Here is a 19,684-nt window from a genome sequence, read left to right on the forward strand (position 1 = left end):
AAAGTTTGAAGGGTACAAAATTGGTATTTTGAGATTATTTATTCCTAATCCAATTTTTTTGTAAAAGCTAATTACCTAACTTGCGGATATTAAAAAAATTAGTTGAGCTGGTTATTATTTATAGCAAATGTGTGTTGGCTTTTCTAAATTAAATTTTAACTATGTGCATTGGAACTACCTCTTTGTAGGAAGCTTCTCAATTAATACATACAATCAATAAGGATACTTTGAGAAAAAATTATAAAATTGGGAGACAAAGTAAACTAGGTCTTATTTTCAGGATCAAATCTAAACCTCCTAACTAACTCTTATATTAAATACCAGAGATAGTATTAAGTTTCCAGGGTGAGGAGGTTATTTGTACGTAGTTTTAATTAATAGGATTATGTAAATAGAGAAAGGGAAACTATCTAACGAAATAGATAGTAAACGGGGGACAGTTTTTAATTGGATTTTGGAAATGCATATGGATCGGATTCCATGATAAAAAGAATGGTGCAAAACTATGCCTTCCGAGTGGTCCGAAACTAATCATCGTATTATTTCATAATGATCTCATATATAAAAAGTGTACTTTTAGATCACTTAACTTGTAAGAATTTGCGTTCTCCTTGTATTGCAACATAGCGAAAAATATAGTACTGTAAACTCCCACTTGTGTGGCACTCCTTAGATTTAGTCTGAAATTGATCATAAAATGTAGTAACTGATCTTACTTTGCTAATAATTTGATTTATATGTCATGTGACTCCTTAAATTTGGTCTGAAATTGATTATAGAACTTGTAGTAACTGATTTTACTTTGCTAATTTAACTCATAGGTCATGGTTTTTGCCGGAACGGATGGTGCAGCTGTGACTTTAGAATGGGCAATGTCAAGTTTATTAAACAATCCTCATGTGTTGGAAAAAGCAAAGAAAGAAATAGACACACATATAGGGCAAGAACGATTAATAGATGAGCCAGACATCTCAAAACTGCCATACTTGCAAAACATTGTCTCTGAAACACTTCGTTTGCATCCTGCCGCACCATTGTTGGTTCCTCATGAGGCTTCGAATGATTGCACCATTGCTGGATATAATGTTCCTCGTGGAACTATTGTGTTAATCAATGCTTGGGGAAACCATAGAGATCCCCACTTATGGAGTGATCCAACAAGTTTTAAGCCAGAGAGGTTTGAAAAAGAAGGAGAAGTAAACAAGCTAATTCCATTGGATTAGGAAGACGAGCTTGTCCTGGAGCAAGTTTAGCTCAACGAACAATAGGCATGACCTTGGGCATGTTGATTCAATGTTTTGAATGGAAACGGGTGAGTGAGGAAGAAGTTGATATGACAGAAGGAGCAGGAGCCACCATGCCAAAAATTATTCCTCTAGAGGCCATGTGCAGAGCACGTCATCCAATTATTAACATGCTTTTTATTAAAATTAATGTTGGTTTAAGTTAAGGAATTGTATCCACTGGTGTGGGTTGTGAGTGGGAGTTTCATACTATGAAAAGTGAATTTTTAGTCTTTGGCACAATCTGTGGCAATCAGCGAACGACAACATCCATCTTTATGTACACCAATAGTTCCCATTTAGTTCTCTTTTTCTTGGTTATTATAAATCATATTGCTTTGTTCGTGTTCGCCGCCAAGCATATACCAAAACGTACGGGTCGTTACCAACAGTGAAGTTGACTAAAGTTATTATTTCCATGAGGATTAATGCAAAAACGGGTTAAAACTTGCCATCGAACCTTCATTGCGGTTGATATATATTAATTCATTGTTATTAAACTTACTAAAAAGAAATTCTTTAGACTATCGGTGTTTAACTCAATAATGAAACTAAAAATGAAACTTCTACTGTAAGAGTGTAGATTATTTCTCCCCATTTACTCTATAACAATTGATTAATTTCCTCTTCAATAGATTTTTAATAAAAATATGTGTTAGTTTAAGATTAAAGCACTTGAAAAAGCTCTCTCAAATTAGAATCATGTTTATATACTCTCATCAAATTGCACAATCTCTTAATACAACTAATAAATTCAATAGCAACAACCTTACGGTGACAATGCAAGGTTAATAAAAACATCTCTATTTTACTAACAGAACTATCCATTCAATAAGTAAATTTAATTTCAAGTCAAGAATGATTTTATTCAATTTCTACACCTAGATTATCTCTCTCAAGTATAACCCAATCAATGACAAAATCAATTTAAATAGTGGCCAAAGACTTAGAAGCATTTATCACAAGACTAAATCAATCTAAATGTTGAGAAAATTTGCATAAATATTTGGCATCGTTGAGAATCAGGTGAATTGTCGGTGGCCATGTGTTAGCATCAGCTCGTGATGACAGGTGATAGTACATATGCAGTCTGCACTACTTTCAGACAAAATCTGCATTCAATAACGCAGAGGCAACGAAAACGACACAACTACAAGAAATAGACAAATTTTGCTTACTCTCAACCGCCAATCACCAAGTCGTCGAGCCAGGACAAGAATTGAGGAGAGCACTAAACAAATATAACTAATTTAAAGAACCCAAATAAATATCATATCGCCTTTCTAAGATATTTTCATATAACAATATTATTTTATATTTGAATATATAAATTAGGTAAATTAGTTTGGAGGAAATAATAAATATGAGATAAAAAATGAAAAAACATCTTATATTAAGATTAAATCTAAATCTCACACGGCTCATATATCAGTGACTGATGTTAGCTGGAACTTTTGGGTCTTGAACGACATATCCTTAAGATAATTGAAGCATTAATGAGCTCAAATGCAAAGCAGCTCTATATTAGGTATATAAGACATGACAGTCCTATAAGACCCAACTGTCATTTATGTATCCAAGATCATTAATGATAGATACAGCAAATTAATGACACACTATTGATAAATAACGTAACTATTCCATTTCCTCAAGTCAAGGTCTATATATATACACCAACACACACGTCTCCATGACTCAAATCCATTAAGTACTCAACAAAAGGGAACTACCTAAGAATAATGATCACCTTCTTGTTCTATTATTCCCTTCTTTCTCTTGCTTTCTTCTTGCTCTCAAGCTCCTTCTTCAAAATAAGAAGTTCACAAACATCCCACCTGGCCCACCTTCTCTTCCCATACTCGGCAATCTTCACCAACTAGGAAAGCCACTTCATCAAGCCTTACACAGGATTTCTCAAAGTTATGGTGAAGTCTTTTCTCTTTGGTTTGGCTCTCGCCTCTTTGTCATTGTCTCATCGCAGTCCGCAGTCCAAGAATGCTTCACCAAAAACGACATCGTCCTGGCAAATCGCCCCCGGTTTCTCATCGGAGAGTATGTTGCCTACAACTGCACCACCTTAACGTTGGCTCCCTATGGCGACCATTGGCGCAACCTCCGCCGCATCACAGCGCTTGAGGTGCTCTCGAACTACCGTCTCAACAAATTCTTGGAAATGCGAAGAGAGGAGGTGAAGCGGCTGGTTCAAAAGCTTGCTCAAGAATCAGTACACAAGGATCAGTTCCTCAAAGTGGAGATGAAATCAAGATTTTCAGAGTTGACTTTCAACATTATAATGAGAATGATTTCCGGCAAAAGGTATTGGGAGACGACAACGAGGTTGGGGATGTGGAGAGGCCAGAAAGATTCGAGAGATTATAAAGGAATTGGTGTCGCTAGGAGGGGCAAATAACAGCGCAGATTTCTTGCCCATACTTTGGTGGTTTGATTTTGGTCACTTGGAGAAGAAGCTCAAGGGTTTGGCCAAGAGAGCCGATGGGTTCTCTCAAGGACTCATTGATGAGCATCGACGCGCAAAGCAGAGAGCAAATACTATGATCGATCATCTCTTGAGTCTCCAAGAATCACAGCCTGAGTACTATACGGATCAGATTATTAAAGGCCTCATATTGGTAAGTGAAAGTAAAGAATGCTTTTACCTTTTTTATTGCATGCAGTTAGATATCTTTTGATTACATTTTATTAAGATGTGCTTGCATGCAACCTATGTTGAAGTTGATAACTTAAAAGTTTATGTCATATAATAACCTCCATAACCTTTAACACCTTATAATGAATCTCCCTGAAATTTTACATTCATGCATATAATTTCCATACCATTAACTTTATTTGTTATTTATTTGCAAATGAACTAAAATTTATGGGTTTGTATGCATATAATTCCAAGTTTGAGAGGTTATATATGCATTAAAAAAAACACTCATTTAGTCCTATTTAATGGGCAAAGAAAGAAGATATTTTTTGGTCCTCTTTATAGGGCACTAAGAAATTTTTTTATACAAATTTTATTTTATCTTTATATATTATTGACACTTTATTTATAAGTATAATTATATTAAATAGGAAAAAGAGTTGAAAAGTTGTTGAATTTTAAATGAGTTAAAAATGTTTGGAGTTTTCTTTAGTCCATATGAAACATGTTGGAAGTAAATATTTATAAATAGGACAAGAATAGAGTTTTCTTTTATTAGTTTGAAGTTATTTGCATAGACCTGATAGTTTAGGGTGATTTGTTATTAAGTTTCAACGATTAAACAGGTTATTCGTACATTTTTAATTAATATATCTCGTGAAAGGATTTTTTTGGCCAATACATATATTGTGAAAGGATTAAGTAAATAGGAAAAGGGAAATATCTATCGAGATAGACAGTGGGTGTGGGAGAGTATTTAATTCGATTTTGGAAATACAGATGGACCCCATGATAAAAAGAGAATTGCATAACTGTACATTATGAGCAGTGCAAAACTCTACAACATTATGTCTTTGTACACACAAAAAAAAAAACCCAGATAGAAATCACCGCACAATTTGATATTGATATCGCAGAACATGTACTTTTTTTTTCTTTTTTATGGTCAAGCAGAACATGTACTTTAGATCACTTAGCTTTTAATTAAGAATTTGCCTTCTCCTTTTATTGCAGCATAGCGCAAAATATACTATATACATTAAAATCGTAATGTGACCACTTACTCAATTTACTCTAAAAGTTGATTACAAAATTTGTATTCCCTGATTTTGATTACTTTGTTAATTTTGACTTATAGGTCATGGTTTTTGCTGGAACGGATACTTCATCTGTGACTTTAGAATGGGCAATGTCAAGTTTATTAAACAATCCTCATGTGTTGGAAAAAGCAAAGAAAGAAATAGACACACATATAGGGCAAGAACGATTAATAGATGAGCCAGAAATCTCAAAACTGCCATACTTGCAAAACATTGTCTCTGAAACACTTCGATTGCATCCTGCCCTACCATTGTTGCTTGCACATGAGGCTTCGAATGATTGTACCATTTCAGGATATAATGTTCCTCGCGGAACTATTGTGTTAATCAATGCTTGGGCTAACCATAGAGATCCCCAGTTATGGAGTGATCCAACGAGTTTTAAGCCAGAGAGGTTTGAGAAAGAAGGAGAAGCAAACAAGCTAATTACATTGGGTTGGGAAGACGAGCTTGTCCTGGAGAAAGTTTAGCCCAACGAACAGTGGGCTTGACTTTGGGATTGTTGATTCAATGCTTTGAATGGAAACGGGTAAGTGAGGAAGAAATTGACATGACAGAAGGAGCAGGAGCCACCATGCCGAAAGTTATTCCTTTAGAGGCCATGTGTAGAGCACGCCATCCAATCATTAACATGCTTCTTTCTTAAAAGGTTATCCAGGATAACCAAGTTGAGGAATTATGTATCCAAAGGCTTGGAATAGTAGGAGTTTCATGCTATATAAATGGTTCATTTTTAGTATTTATTACCATCTATTGCAATAAGCGATGGGAATATCTACATGTACAAGAATAATTTCCTTCTAGTTCTGTTTTCTTTCTTTTTTTCCCTGCACAAACCACAGTAATATGGTATTAAAACTCAAGTGTGGAAGTACATAGAATTCAAGAAAGAAAGCAAAACAAAAATTAATGCAGCCCAAGATATGAGCAGACAGAACCAAGTCGAAATACAAAACCATGAACAAGGGTAGCACAGAAAAAGCAAAAGAAAGAGGACAATCCAAGCAACTCCGAGCCACCTGGAAAGGGTTAACAAGGGATGGGGGTTTTGTAACCCAATCAAGAGAGCACATCCCTTCAAAAGCTGTGTAGGAGACATATCCCACAGGTGAATGAGTTAATCTAGGATTCCACTTGAAGCTACCTAGAGCATCAAAACACCGTTTGAAAGAGCATGGAATGCCTATTAACTATCAGTTTTACTATTAGTCAGTAATCACAACATCAATCTCCATTGGCTCTCTCACCGCTTCTCACCTCTGATTTCTTCTCTCCGACCACCACCTCCATTTCATTCTCCATTAACCATTGTCACTTCCGGTCCGTTCTCATCTTCCGTCTCTTGTTTCGGTAGCTGCGATGGCTTTGGAGGGTTTGTTCTTCGGTGAAGCTACAGACCATGCTATGTATGGCCAAAATCCCATTCATTGGTGGTGAAAGACGAAGCTATAGGTAGAGTTCCATGGACGGATCGTGTCACGTCCTAAAAATTTAAGGTAGACCAGCACTAGTACAAAATATTATATTCGTCATCAATTAAAAATGCATTTCTGCTACTGCATAAGAGATATAGTAGAAATTGGAGTAGGAGAAAAAATAGATATTACGGTGTTAGGGAACTGACATCGATAAATGAATTCATTTAACTTGATAGTTATACTACCATTTATAATATCATGACTATTATATTATAATAACTTTAAGCATGTATATACCATTTATAATTTATACATATAAACATATTGTTGGCAAATATTTATATATATATATATATAAAAGCATATTTCTTACCATCAAATTATTAAGCATTTATAAAATTTTCTGCAGAACCTTTACTATAAGTTGGACTTTCCCAAAAGTTATATGATAGCTTGTTGTTAAGCTTACAAATTCATATTATTTCAACACATTTTTCTTTAGTTGTTATAATTTTTTGGTGAATTAATGCATACTTGGAAGTGCTTAATGGAAAATATGCATAGTTAATAATTGGGCTAAAGTTCTTAACAAACGAAAATATTGTTTGCTAGGAAAAATAAATGAATATAGTGCATCTATTTTCATCTTTTCTAGGACAAATATAAGGTGTATTTTTTTGTTTTTTAGCCGGAAGCCAAGAACAGACCAAAATAGGGTACTATATTTTCGTCCGTTCTAGCTGGGATAGACAAAAATATATATATTTAAAATAAATTGTGAATTTTTATATTGGCAATTTTTATGTAACTTGCAGTTGTAAAAAACACGTGCAAAATCAAAATAGACAGCAGTCTAACAACAGTGACAGCCATTTAACATAACCAAATCATATGTCACTTTCCATCTAAATAATCCACAATTTTAAGACTGAAAACAGTGATAACAAGTTTATATAACATCCTACAGTAACATCCTAATTAAGCATCCTAACACAAGAAATTAGTTTAATTAATATAAAAAGCCGTAAAAAATATTGTTATAACCATTATGGGATATTATTCATGCGCGTATTGTGCTCCAAAAGTATAATCTACTCCTATTTATTAAACTTTGTAATATGATCTGTCCTTAGTCTCGTAATACCGAATTAATGTCATTGCCATTTTCCTTTACTTAAACTCTAAGAATTTGTAAAAGCCATTTGATAATATAAAAAATCCTTTTGCTACCTAAGTTGTAATAGTTTAAAATAACAGGAAAAGCTTGAGCTTAAAACCCCTCCCTTTTTTATATAGATAATATAGTGATAAGTTCATATAGTAATTGAGTTTTGTCACTCAGGATTGTTTAATAGAGAAGACATTGTCCATTCTAAAGTCACAGTTGATGTATCCGTTCCAGCCAGAAGCATAACCTACAGGAAAAAATTAAAAAACAACATAAAAAATTAGACTTAATCTAGTGAATGCTCACACAATCAGGATTTTACAGTTACTACATTTTATTAATTATACGATGACTTTTGCGGCTGATATAAAGATTTGTAGCTTAGCAATTGTCCTTTGCTTGGGGGAAAAAAACGCTTCGAAATGGATCTACACTTCCAAAATCCAATCAAATCTTGAAATAATTCCTTTTCTTCATGTATTTAATCCTATCATAAGCAAAATAATATTTGAACAGCATTTAGATCCTATAATTTTTTTTTTCATTTTCACTGTTCTGTTAAGAAGTTATTGCAGCATTCTCGAATTCTTCCAGGTTTCAAGCACATCTCAAAGAAAAGAAACTAAAAGATATCACATTTGTTAGAATTAAGTAGTTCATTTAGCTTTCTTAATCTACTCAAATCAGTTAAGTAAATCTTACCTTAAGCATTGAATGAATATTTCTTACCCATATGAGGCCCTCAATAATCTGATCTCTATAGTACTCAGGTTGTGATTCTTGGAGACTCAGAAGATGATCGATCATAGAGTTTGCTTTGTGCTTTGATTTCGATGCTCATCAATGAGCCCTTGCAGGGACCCGTCTATTCCCTTGGCCATACTCTTGAGCCTGCTTTCCAAGTGATCATAATCAAACCACCTCAATATGGGCAAGTAGTCTGCAGCGTTATTTGCCCCTGCTATTGGCACAAACTCATGCATAATCCCTCGAATTTTCTTCCCTCTTCCACATCCCCAGCCTCATTGTCGTCTGTCCAATACCTTTTTCCCCAAAATCATTTTCATGAGAGCGTTGAAGCTTATCTCGGAGAATCTTGATTTCATCTCCACTTTGGTGAACTCTTTATGTGAGTCTCGAGCAAGCTTTTGCACCAGGCGCTTCACCTCGTCTCTTCGCATTTCCAAGAATGCGTTTAGACGGTGGCTCGAGAGCATCTCGACTACCGTAATGCGACGGAGGTTGCGCCAGTGGTCGCCATATGGAGCGAAGTCATGTAGGGTGAGCGTTGGTAAGAAACATACGGTCCGGTAAGAAAGCGGGGCCGATTTGCCAGGACGAGGTTTTTTTTGAAGCAGCGACTGCGGACGGCGACGAGACAAACGACGAAAAGACGAGAGCCAAACCAAAGAGAAATGATTTGGCCATAACGTTGAGAAATCCGGTGAGGGGCACGATGAAGTGGCTTTTTCAGTTGGTGGAGGTTGGCGATAAAGGGAACAGAAGGTGGACCAGGTGGGATGTTTTTGAGCTTCTTATTTTGAAGGAAGAGCTTGGGAGTGAAGAAGAAAGCAAGAGAAAGAAGGAAATAATGGAATAAGAAGGAGCTCATGTTTTTTCGATACCTTCTTTTGGGAAGTTTACCGATAGGCATGGGTTTGGGTCAAAGAATACATGATATTTATGGCTGCTTGTGTCTCGTTTGAGCTTACGTAATACTAAGTATAACTAATTTGGAATATTTAAAAAATTAGTTAAATTAATTATTTTATAAATAAGTATTATCTTTATCAAAATCTCTTATTAGTCATATGTAATATAATGAAAACTTTGAATATGCGCAATCATTACAGGCATTACTTTGAAAAAATGAATGAATATAGAAAACAAAACAGATTGAAGTCTTATATTTAGAATCAAATTAAATATTCAATTAGCTATTATATTTAAGATCGAAAGTAGTATCTAAGTAAATGCTTCCATTAATCTTAGATCTAAGGAATGTCCTACAAAAATCAAAAGTTCAAGTTACTTCATTTGATACACATATATATTATATAACTTTTTTCTTTTTAATACATGAACTAGTTAATTAATTTTAAATAAAATAAAATTAATATGAATTAATTATTTGTAATGTTATTTTTTTATAATACTAGTTTAATCATTTTCATTGAAAACTCTACCTTTAATTGAAAAGTTTTTTAATATGTGTAATCAATAAGTAGAATTCATAAAAAAATTACAAATTAAGGCAAAATGAATTAAATCTTATATTTACAATTAAAGTAAATTTTTTAACTAACTCTTATGTATTTAGGACATAGGATCGGGAGGAGTATGTGTTATTGTTGCTCCATAGTTAAATTAAGGTTAAATTTACTAACAAATTGTTGGTTGGGATGGTAAGGGATCTTATCCCGTAAGGAAGAGAACACAAATTTGAATTGTGCTCAGCACTCAATAAGCACTTTAGACCATCTAGATCTGATCTGGACAGTAGAGATTAATATTTTTAATAAATTATTTTAAGTAAAAAATTATTTTTTAAGAAAATAATAAGAGATTATCTTTATTTAGATTCTATATCCACTAAGATAATGTTTTAAAAAAAATAAAACAAAAAATTTCATTTAACCCCTCAAGATAATTAATACTCCTCCGTTCCTTATTATAAGAGACATTTGATGCTTATGGCATTGTTCCTATATATAAGAGACACTTACAAGTTGTCTCTAATTTTTGTGTTGATTTACTATTTTACCCATATTTATTATCTCCAACTCACACTCTTCTCTCCATCCCACTTCTCTTTCTTTTAATAATTTAATTGTTCTCTCTCATACTCTCTCTCCTTATTAATGAGGGTATTTTGGAAAAAAATTATACTTTTTACACATTATTGTTCTTAACTAATTTTAACTGTTTTTTTGATCAACGTACTTCGGTTATTGTTTCTTTAATAAGGAACGGAGGGAGTATTAGTCAACTCTCAAAAATTGTAAAATTTCATTGCACTCCCAAGGACCAAAATTTTATGATTGAAAAGATAAAAATACCCTTGTTTTATTTTGGAGTTGTTAATTTTCTTATATTTCTTACAAATCTTGAATTTTTGTTGTGTTTGAATTGTTCACTTATACCAAAACAATAGTATTTTGGGTTGTGAATTTTTTTATACTTTTTTTATAAACCATCAAATTTTAGTTGCAAATCGCTTAATTTTCATTGTAAATCGTCAAAATTTGAGTTATTCATTTAGCAATAAAATTTGTAAGGGCTGACATTCAGTTCGGTGATTAACAACCCTCACTCCACGATTTGCAGCCCAAATTTGTTGATTTATAAAAAAATTTAAAAAAATAAAATAAGAATATTTTTGTCTTTTCAACTCATGAAATTTTGATAAATTTTAGAATTTTTTGTGAATGGACTAATATTAATTGTCTACAGTAGAAATTGAATGAAATTTAACCATAAAAAGAATTCAATCTGAACAAAACAAATTTGATTAGTTTAGTTGCTCATTCCTACAAATGCCGATTGCGCTCGTGAACATGTATGGTGGGATTGGTTGTTAGAATATAGAGATGAACTCTTCTTCGACTTTTGTCGTGGCGTGGCGAGCAGCTAATGGCGCTTGAGGGTCGGCAAAATTTGTCTATTCTTGGAATTATGTCGTTTTGGTTTGCGCCGCTATTTTGACGTAGATTTTGACAAGGATCTTATCTTGTCTGAAAGCAGGGCAGACTACCTAGTGCCTATATATCACCCTATCACGTGCTGCTGTTCAAACTGGGTCCCCCACAATTGACACATATCTCACGAATAATGACAAATATTTTTGCTACTTTGGATTAAAATAAGTTAGTCTTTAAATTTTTTTTTGAAAAAATAATTATCAACTTAGAACTTAGAGAAAATTGTAAACAAGGACCCGATCTCAAATTATAAATATAAAATCTTAGTGAAATGTCTGAAATACCCTTAGACAAAATGTGATTTCGTCTACTGAAATTGTTATTCACTAAAGTGAACTTGTCATTTTTCATAGTCAATTTGTTATTTGACATACCCTCAGTCAAGTTGTGATTTGGTCCACTGAAATTGTCATTTGTTAAAGTAAATTTGTCATTTTCATAGTTAACTTGTTATTTGGCTGAGGAGCATTTCAGACGTTTTACCAAGGTTTCATATTTACAATTTGAGATCGGGTCCTTATTTGCTATTTTTCACATTAAAAGTCTCAAAATCATAATTCTACATATTTAGAGGTCTTTATTTATAATTTTTTCTAGAACTTATTATTATAAACTTTTATGTGTTATTGAGATTTTTTTTTTTCATAATTATGCTTTTATCTAAAATTTGTACCAATTCTCCTAATTTTTAACTCAATACAATCTTTTCAATTCTAAATGATTAAATCTTTAATAATGTCAAAGAAATAGTTTAGTTTTTATAATATTTTCTAAATATGAGAATTAATATTTTAAATGATTTAAATTTAGTGAAATTAAATTGCGCAAAATCAAAAGTTAGGGACTCAATTTTAATTAATCAAAATTATAAAGATTAAACGATTATTTTGTTTCAACACTATAAAAAATTTCTCTCAATATATAATTAAACAATCATTCAATCAGTCTAGAAATGTTCTTTTTTATGTACAAACCCAAAGTTTTATTTATGCATTAGTGCTTGAAAAAAGATATAGTTGCTCTAATATTAATGATTATTTAAAATAGCTTATAATAACTCATAACTAACTTTTCAACCATAGTTTACAAGATACAATATAAGAATGTGAGAAAAATTTTATTTCAACTTATTATAAATCCAAACAAGCCCTTGTAACTATCAATGTGGCCGAAAATAAAATGCACCATAACATGTATGATATATGTGTGTGAGAGATGAAATATTTGAACATAGGTATGTACTTAAACAAACGAAATTAATTCTTAGATTCTTACAGTTTTGCCGTATTTTAATTAGATTCTTATAATTTTTTTTATTAAGTTTTTATAGTTTCCTTAATCATCATCAATTCATAATTTGTTGATTTGAAAGGAAAACGAAGTTAGCACACCCCTAGATTAATTTTCCAAATAAGTTAAATGATACTCTTTCCTATAGTAATTATAAGATTTCATTTGTAGTTTAAAAACAAAATTTTATAATTAAGACCGGAGATAATATTAAAATCAGCCCATTATAAATTCTATATATAAATGCAAATAGACCATTGTGAGTATGATAAATTTTTATTATGTTGGTGATAAATAATTTTATTCCACTATTTTTTAAAATAAAATTCTTTTGTTATTTTGTATTTTGTGACAACTTCTATGTTGCGAGTACTCTGTTTTTTTTTTTTTGGCCTGATATATGTTACTTTGTTACTATTCAGGTCAACCATAACTAACAGCTTACAGGTCTGGGAACTCATGCCCATAATTAAGGAACTTATGAGGATCTAGTAAATTAAAAAAAAAACTATAAATATTTAATTAATATTTCTTTTAAGGCAATAATGATGCATCCCCTTGGTCCCCGACTCCCCTCTACGAGCCAAAGCATGGAGGGGGATGCCTGCGCTGGGGTCAGGCTAAGTGAACCACGCCATTAGGTCTGCGCTTGTCTGATCTCAAAAGTGTTTAGATAGAATCAAAACTATAGTTTTAAAAGGTTTTTACGGTGTATGAAATAAATATATAAAAAATTTGTCTTGTTTTACGAAAAAGTACTTCTAAAGAACACTTCGGATGCTTCCAAACATCTTTTATGATATTAGGGAGCGAACCATAGGCTTTTGTTTTCGGAGCAGAATCATATTAAAATTTATCAAAATCATTAATTTATTATTTTAAAATTTAACAGGTATTTTTTTTTATTTCTTTTTCTCATGTTTCACGGGTGCAGCTGTAGTTACTAGAGATATTGTAAATGAAAAATTTTTGCAATTAAACTCCAAAAAAACTTTTTTTAAAAAATATTATTTCATTCTCCTTGTAGTGTTAACTTCGTCAATTCATAAATAATGTTTGTTAGACTTCTATTTCCGGCCTGCTTATCAGCCAAAGAGTTAAACTTGGCCATATTGATATTATTTTTTATCATGTTCGAGCACACACCTAATCAGTTAAAAGGGGGGGGGGGTGCAGTGCTATTACTTATGCTCTAAGAAATTAAATTGATGAGCACTACTCTAACCATCCAAATTAAAACTGGAAAGGTCAGATTTAATTTAATGTTACCTAGTGTTTATATTTTTAATTCGTTTTATTTTTAATAGATATAGAATTTGAAATAAAAATAATCTTTTAATTATTATTTACAAATTAAAAATGTTAAATATAAACCATTTAAATCGGGTTTAGATTATTCATATTTGACCACAATTGCCTTAGAGTTAGTATAATTTGTAGAGCTGGTAATATAAGTTGGACCTGCGGGTCCAACCCGCTAACCCACCAAAAAAGATGGGTTGGCCAGCAGATAAAATTTTTAACTCGCATCGTTTAACCTATAACTCACCGCAGGTTAGCTCACCAACCAGCGGATTAACTTGTGTTTATTTTTTTTGGTATTTTTTAATTTTATTACTTATTATAATTATATTATTATATTTTATATCCTATCTAAAAAATAAAAAATACCATTATCATTTATTTGGTGTTTTCAATCAAGTATTTAAAGGAAAAAAATAAAAATTTCATTATATTTATTTATATTGTATAAGAAAAAATATTTAAAAATGACAAAATTATTTTTTAAAAAAAATAATAGTTGGCAAGTTGGCAACCCACCATAACGAGAAGCCAACCCGTTATTACACGAGCCTTTCAGCCCGCACGACTTAACCTTTTGCTAGTTGGTCCGTATTATCACCCTTAATAATTTGTCAGTTTCTATATATGTGTGTGCACGCACACTTCGAACTTTGGTCATTTCAAAAGTGAAAATGTGCATATTTACGTCTTATTATTATTATTTTTTTGGGAATAAAAGACGGCGTGAAAACATTTAGAGTCTAGCTTCCTAAAGAGAGCCTAGGAATACAATTTTCTAAGGTGAGAATGGCTTTTTTTTTTTGACCAGCAAGGTGAGAATGGCTTTGTATTCCACAGGAGGAACATTTATAATGACAGTTTCATAACATCCATTTGATAACCTTGGCCGGCCAAAGAATCGAAGGCAAAAGTCTAGTCACATGTTAGGAGGTTGTGAATATATTTGATCCAGCCATTGAGAGGATGACGGTTGAGTTAGGTTGCTATTAATAAATTGCAATGCTTCTGCAGAGCGGCTAGAGACAATTTCTTTTCGGTAATTGTGATTCCAACTTAGGTGCATTCCTTCATTGATTCCCATAATTTCCGCAGCAATATATGGGGAGTGTATCCTCATTTTTTAACAAAACCAAGTTTTCAAACTGCCTTATTGTCTCAGAGCGGGTAGCTTCATCATTCTAACACACCTACTGCCCAATCTCAACCAACTTTTTTGAGGAGGAATCCATATTTAGAGAGTCAGTATAGGATGGATCGAGGATGTTTTTAAGAGATTGAAGCTTCTCAATAATTCTCTAATCAATATTTATCTTTTTTTTTATAGTAGTCCTTGAAGTAGTTGTGCATGTTAATATTTTATCAAATGATAGTTCTACATAATACATGTAATTAGTAAGAGTATTTTATGAAAGACAACATCTATTTATTACAAATAACTAACTTAATTAATTTTTAATCTACTTAAATTAATTAACTAGTTCTCATATTAAATACATGAGGTAATACTAAGTATCCTTTCATATGCCCGAGCACACATGAGCGAAGAGCTTTTGCCAAGGGATTTTCCTGAAATTTACAACTGCCCATCTCATGTTCATATATCCTTATATTAAGGTGAGGGTGCTGAAATTTCATTTCAATATAAATATATACACACACGGAGTACCAACATGCCATATTCATCTAAAATATACTCAGAAACGGAGTATCAATTCATTAATCTACCTATATACAAATAAAATCCTAATTTAAATCATCAAGAGGACACACATTCATGGCAAACTTTGCATTTACATGGTTCAACCCATACTCTTTTTAGATAAGCCGAAGCCTAAAGCTTTGGTCCTCTCTCAAGCGATATCCTACCCACCTAAATCTAGATAGGAGGGGTGATGAAATGTTGGCAACTTAATAACGCCATAAAATATAAATCAAATCATTATTTAAAATTCAAAGCAACTCATTTTTTAATTTAAATAATATATATGAGCACATTAAAGTGTCAAATTAACAAAATCATTATTGATATATGTTGCATCATGTTAGATCATGTAATTTTATAAAGGATTAAAATGATTTTAAGTGAATACAACCTAATAAAAAATAAACAAATATAATTATCAAAATGATTAAAAAATACCTCAAACAATTATATATATATTCAGGTTTAAACAGGTTGGATCTTGACAAGCTTCAGAGTTAACCGGGTCAGGCCTAAAAGCCCGTTTAGCCTAAAATCATGTTTTCTTGAAAGCCTAGCCATTGATATGCTTGGGTTTAAATTGGCCGACATGATAGATTCGACCCATTTTTTTGGTCTCTAATTCCATGAGAGTACACAGTAATTTCCCCTTAATCTTCACTTTTGAATTGGTTAGGTGATAGGTATTAACCGAAGATGAATATTGGTGCAGTTATTATTATATGCTGTATATGAGGTAATGGAACTTGGGAATGGGATCCTCTATATGTCTATCATCAATCAAAACATTAAATAAGATCAAACCCAACACATACACGCACACACATTACCACGTTGTGTCTTCATGGCTCAAATCCTACTATTTTACCCAGCCAAACGAATTTCTTTCCTCTCTTCCTTATGACCGGAGTGGTATCTATTATTTTATCTAACCCATGCATAACCAAGAAGCACATAATCTACAGCAATTTAAGGCGCAAGGGCGGAAGGAAAAAGAACGTGAAGCTTTATCTAATAATTAACTGTTCTGGTGCGTTTGTGTGTCTTACTATTTGTGTGAAAATTTGCTAAGTGTTTGGCAATGTCGATATGTATGAACGCTGCGGGGGTCAATGCAGACGTGATATAATACGTACATACTAAACACAAGGGAGATTGCAGAATTTGATTTTTAAGGTGATAAGTTATTATCTCCCACATGAATATCAACATAATACAGTGAGAAGCATCGAGTGAGCAACAAGAAAAACAAAAGTCAACGAATATTACGTATTGAATGACGTAATTGGAAATCGGGGAACAAATCCTTTACAATATTTTATTAATGCAAACATTGTTCAAGATCATACGCTACACAAGGTCTTCTTATAATATATAACAGCCACGACCATACTTGTCTCCGTGACTCATCCAAAGAAAAGTACCGAACAATGATGATCATCTTCTTATTCTATTATTTCCTTCTTTTTCTTGCTTTCTTCTTCACTCTCAAGCTCTTCGTTCAAAATAATAAGAAGTACAAAAACATCCCACCTGGTCCACCTTCTCTTCCCATTGTCGGCAACCTCCACCAACTGAAAAAACCACTTCATCACGCCTTTCATCGGATTTCTCAACGTTATGGCCAAATTGTTTCTCTTTGGTTTGGCTCTCGTCTCGTGGTCCTTGTCTCGTCGCCTTCTGCAGTCCAAGAGTGCTTCACCAAAAACGATATCGTCCTGCCAAACCGGCCCCGCTTTCTCCTCGGTAAGTATCTTTCCTTCAATTACACCGGCTTAGTGTTCGCTGCTTACGGTGACCACTGGCGCAAACTCCGCCGCATCACGGCTGTTGAGGTGCTCTCCAACCACCGTCTCAACAAATTCTTGGAAATGAGAAGTGACGAGATGAAGCGCCTGGTGCAAAAGCTTGCTCAAGAATCATGTAACGAGTTTGCGAAAGTGGAGATGAAGCCAAGGTTTTCAGAGATGATGTTCAACACTATGATGCGAATGATTTCAGGTAAGAGGTATTGGGTAGATGACCATGAAGTTGGGGACGTGGAAGAAGCAAGAAAGTTTGGAGAGATGATAAAGGAGTTGGTGACACTTGGAGGAGCAAATAATCCTGCAGACTTCCTGCCCATATTGAGGTGGTTTGATTATGATCACGTGGAGAAGAGGCTCAAGAGTTTCGCCAAGAGATGTGATGGGTTCATGCAAGGACTCATTGATGAGCATCGAAATTCAAAGCAGAGAGCAAATACTATGATAGATCATCTTTTAAGTTTTCAAGAATTACAGCCTGAGTACTACACAGATCAAATTATCAAGGGCCTCGCTTTGATAAGTAGTTAAAACTGTATTTTTTTTTTTTTTTGTGCTTTTTGCTTTTGTGAAATCTTTTAATTTGTCGATCTTCTCTTTGAGGTGTGCTTGTAACGTATGTTAAGCTTGCGGATAGTAGATGTAGAGTTAATGATGGAAGAATTTGAGAATGCTGCAATAAATTCCTAGCAGAACTGCAAAAAGGAAAAATAATGATAGGATTTGAATGCTGCTGCTATGGGGGTTTTCCAAAAAAGCACTATTTTGAAATTGATTTTACTTCGCCAATTTTGACATGTAGGTCATGCTTCTTGCTGGAACGGATACATCGGCCACGACTTTAGAATGGGCAATGTCGAGTTTATTAAACAATCCTCATGTGTTGGAAAAGGCAAAGAAAGAAATAGACACACATATAGGGCAAGAGAGATTAATAGATGAGCCAGACATCTCAAAACTACCATACCTGCAAAGCATTATCTTTGAAACATTTCGATTGCATCCTGCAGCTCCAATGTTGGTTCCACACGAGGCTTCAGATGATTGCACCATTGCAGGATATAATATTCCACGTGGCACTATGGTATTAATCAATGCTTGGGCAATCCATAGAGATCCCAAGTGTGGAGTGCTCCTACAAGTTTTGAGCCAGAGAGGTTTGAGAAGGAAGGAGAAGCAAACAAGCTAATTGCATTTGGGTTGGGAAGACGAGCCTGTCCTGGAGCAGGTTTAGCTCAACGAACAGTGGGATTAACTTTGGGATTGTTGATTCAATGCTTTGAATGGAAACGAGTAAGCGAGGAAGAAATTGATATGACAGAAGGAGCAGGAGCCACCATGCCAAAAATTATTCCATTAGAGGTCATGTGTAGAGCACGCCATCCAATAATTGATACACATCTTTCTTAAAACGTTATAGAGGATAGCTATTTAAAGGTCCCTTGCCCGGTTGTCATTGTCCTCAAAGGCAATGGACACTACAAAAAAATAGACTTTAGGTGACGACTTTCGGCGGCGACAAAAAAAGTCGCCGCTGAAGGTCCACTTTCAGCGGCGACACCAAAAAGTCGCCGCTGAAACCAAGACTTTCAGTGGTGACAAAAGTGTCGCCGCCGAAAGTGGACCTTCAGCGGCGACTTTTTTTGTCGCCGCCGAAAGTTCACCATTGAAACCAAGACTTTCAGCGGCGACAAAAGTGTCGCCGCCGAAAGTGGACCTTCAGCGGCGACTTTTTTTGTCGCCGCTGAAAGTTCGCCATTGAAACCAAGACTTTCAGCGACGACAAAAGTGTCGCCGCCGAAAGTGGACCTTCAGCGGCGACTTTTTTGTCGCCGTTGAAAGTATAATATAATAATATATATTTATTTTACAATATTAATAAACAAATTCAATCTGGCTCAGCGACAAGAAGGTTGGACACGAAAAGAGGCGGTCACGAGTTCGAACCTGGAAGAAGACACATTTAAGGTGAAAATATTTAGACGATGACGTGGCGAGGAGGAGTGACGTGGCAATGACGTGGAGGTGGCTAGTGATGATGTGGCGGTCAGCGGTGATGACGTGGCCGCCGATGGCGATGACGTGGAGGTCGACGGTGACAACGTGGCATTGGTAAAGCCAATTCTTCTTAGGCATTACTTTCAGCGGCGACAAAAAAGTCGCCGCAGAAAACACTTTCGGCGGCGACACTCTTGTCGCCGCTAAAAAGTCTTTTAGCGGCGACAAGAGTGTCGCGCCGAAAGTGTTTTCTGCGGCGACTTT

General features: G+C 34.0%; 1 protein-coding gene and 3 pseudogenes across 1 annotated transcript; 3 read left to right on the forward strand and 1 right to left on the reverse strand.

The window, feature by feature from the left end:
• Nucleotides 1-824: 824 nt before the first annotated feature.
• On the forward strand, nt 825-1,450 carry LOC114733882 (cytochrome P450 81E8-like; annotated as a pseudogene).
• Nucleotides 1,451-3,022: 1,572 nt separating this feature from the next.
• LOC114733879 (cytochrome P450 81E8-like) lies at nt 3,023-5,720 on the forward strand (annotated as a pseudogene).
• Nucleotides 5,721-8,841: 3,121 nt separating this feature from the next.
• Nucleotides 8,842-9,231, reverse strand: LOC114733880 (isoflavone 3'-hydroxylase-like). The gene has a single exon (XM_028921370.1). The coding sequence runs from the start codon at nt 9,229-9,231 to the stop codon at nt 8,842-8,844; it is 390 nt and encodes a 129-aa protein (XP_028777203.1).
• Nucleotides 9,232-17,047: 7,816 nt separating this feature from the next.
• LOC114733881 (cytochrome P450 81E8-like) lies at nt 17,048-18,832 on the forward strand (annotated as a pseudogene).
• Nucleotides 18,833-19,684: the final 852 nt, after the last annotated feature.

Source organism: Neltuma alba, unplaced genomic scaffold, assembly GCF_004799145.2.
Source record: "Neltuma alba isolate B1F8T4 unplaced genomic scaffold, ASM479914v2 tig00013037_pilon, whole genome shotgun sequence".
Taxonomy (NCBI): Eukaryota; Viridiplantae; Streptophyta; class Magnoliopsida; order Fabales; family Fabaceae; genus Neltuma; species Neltuma alba.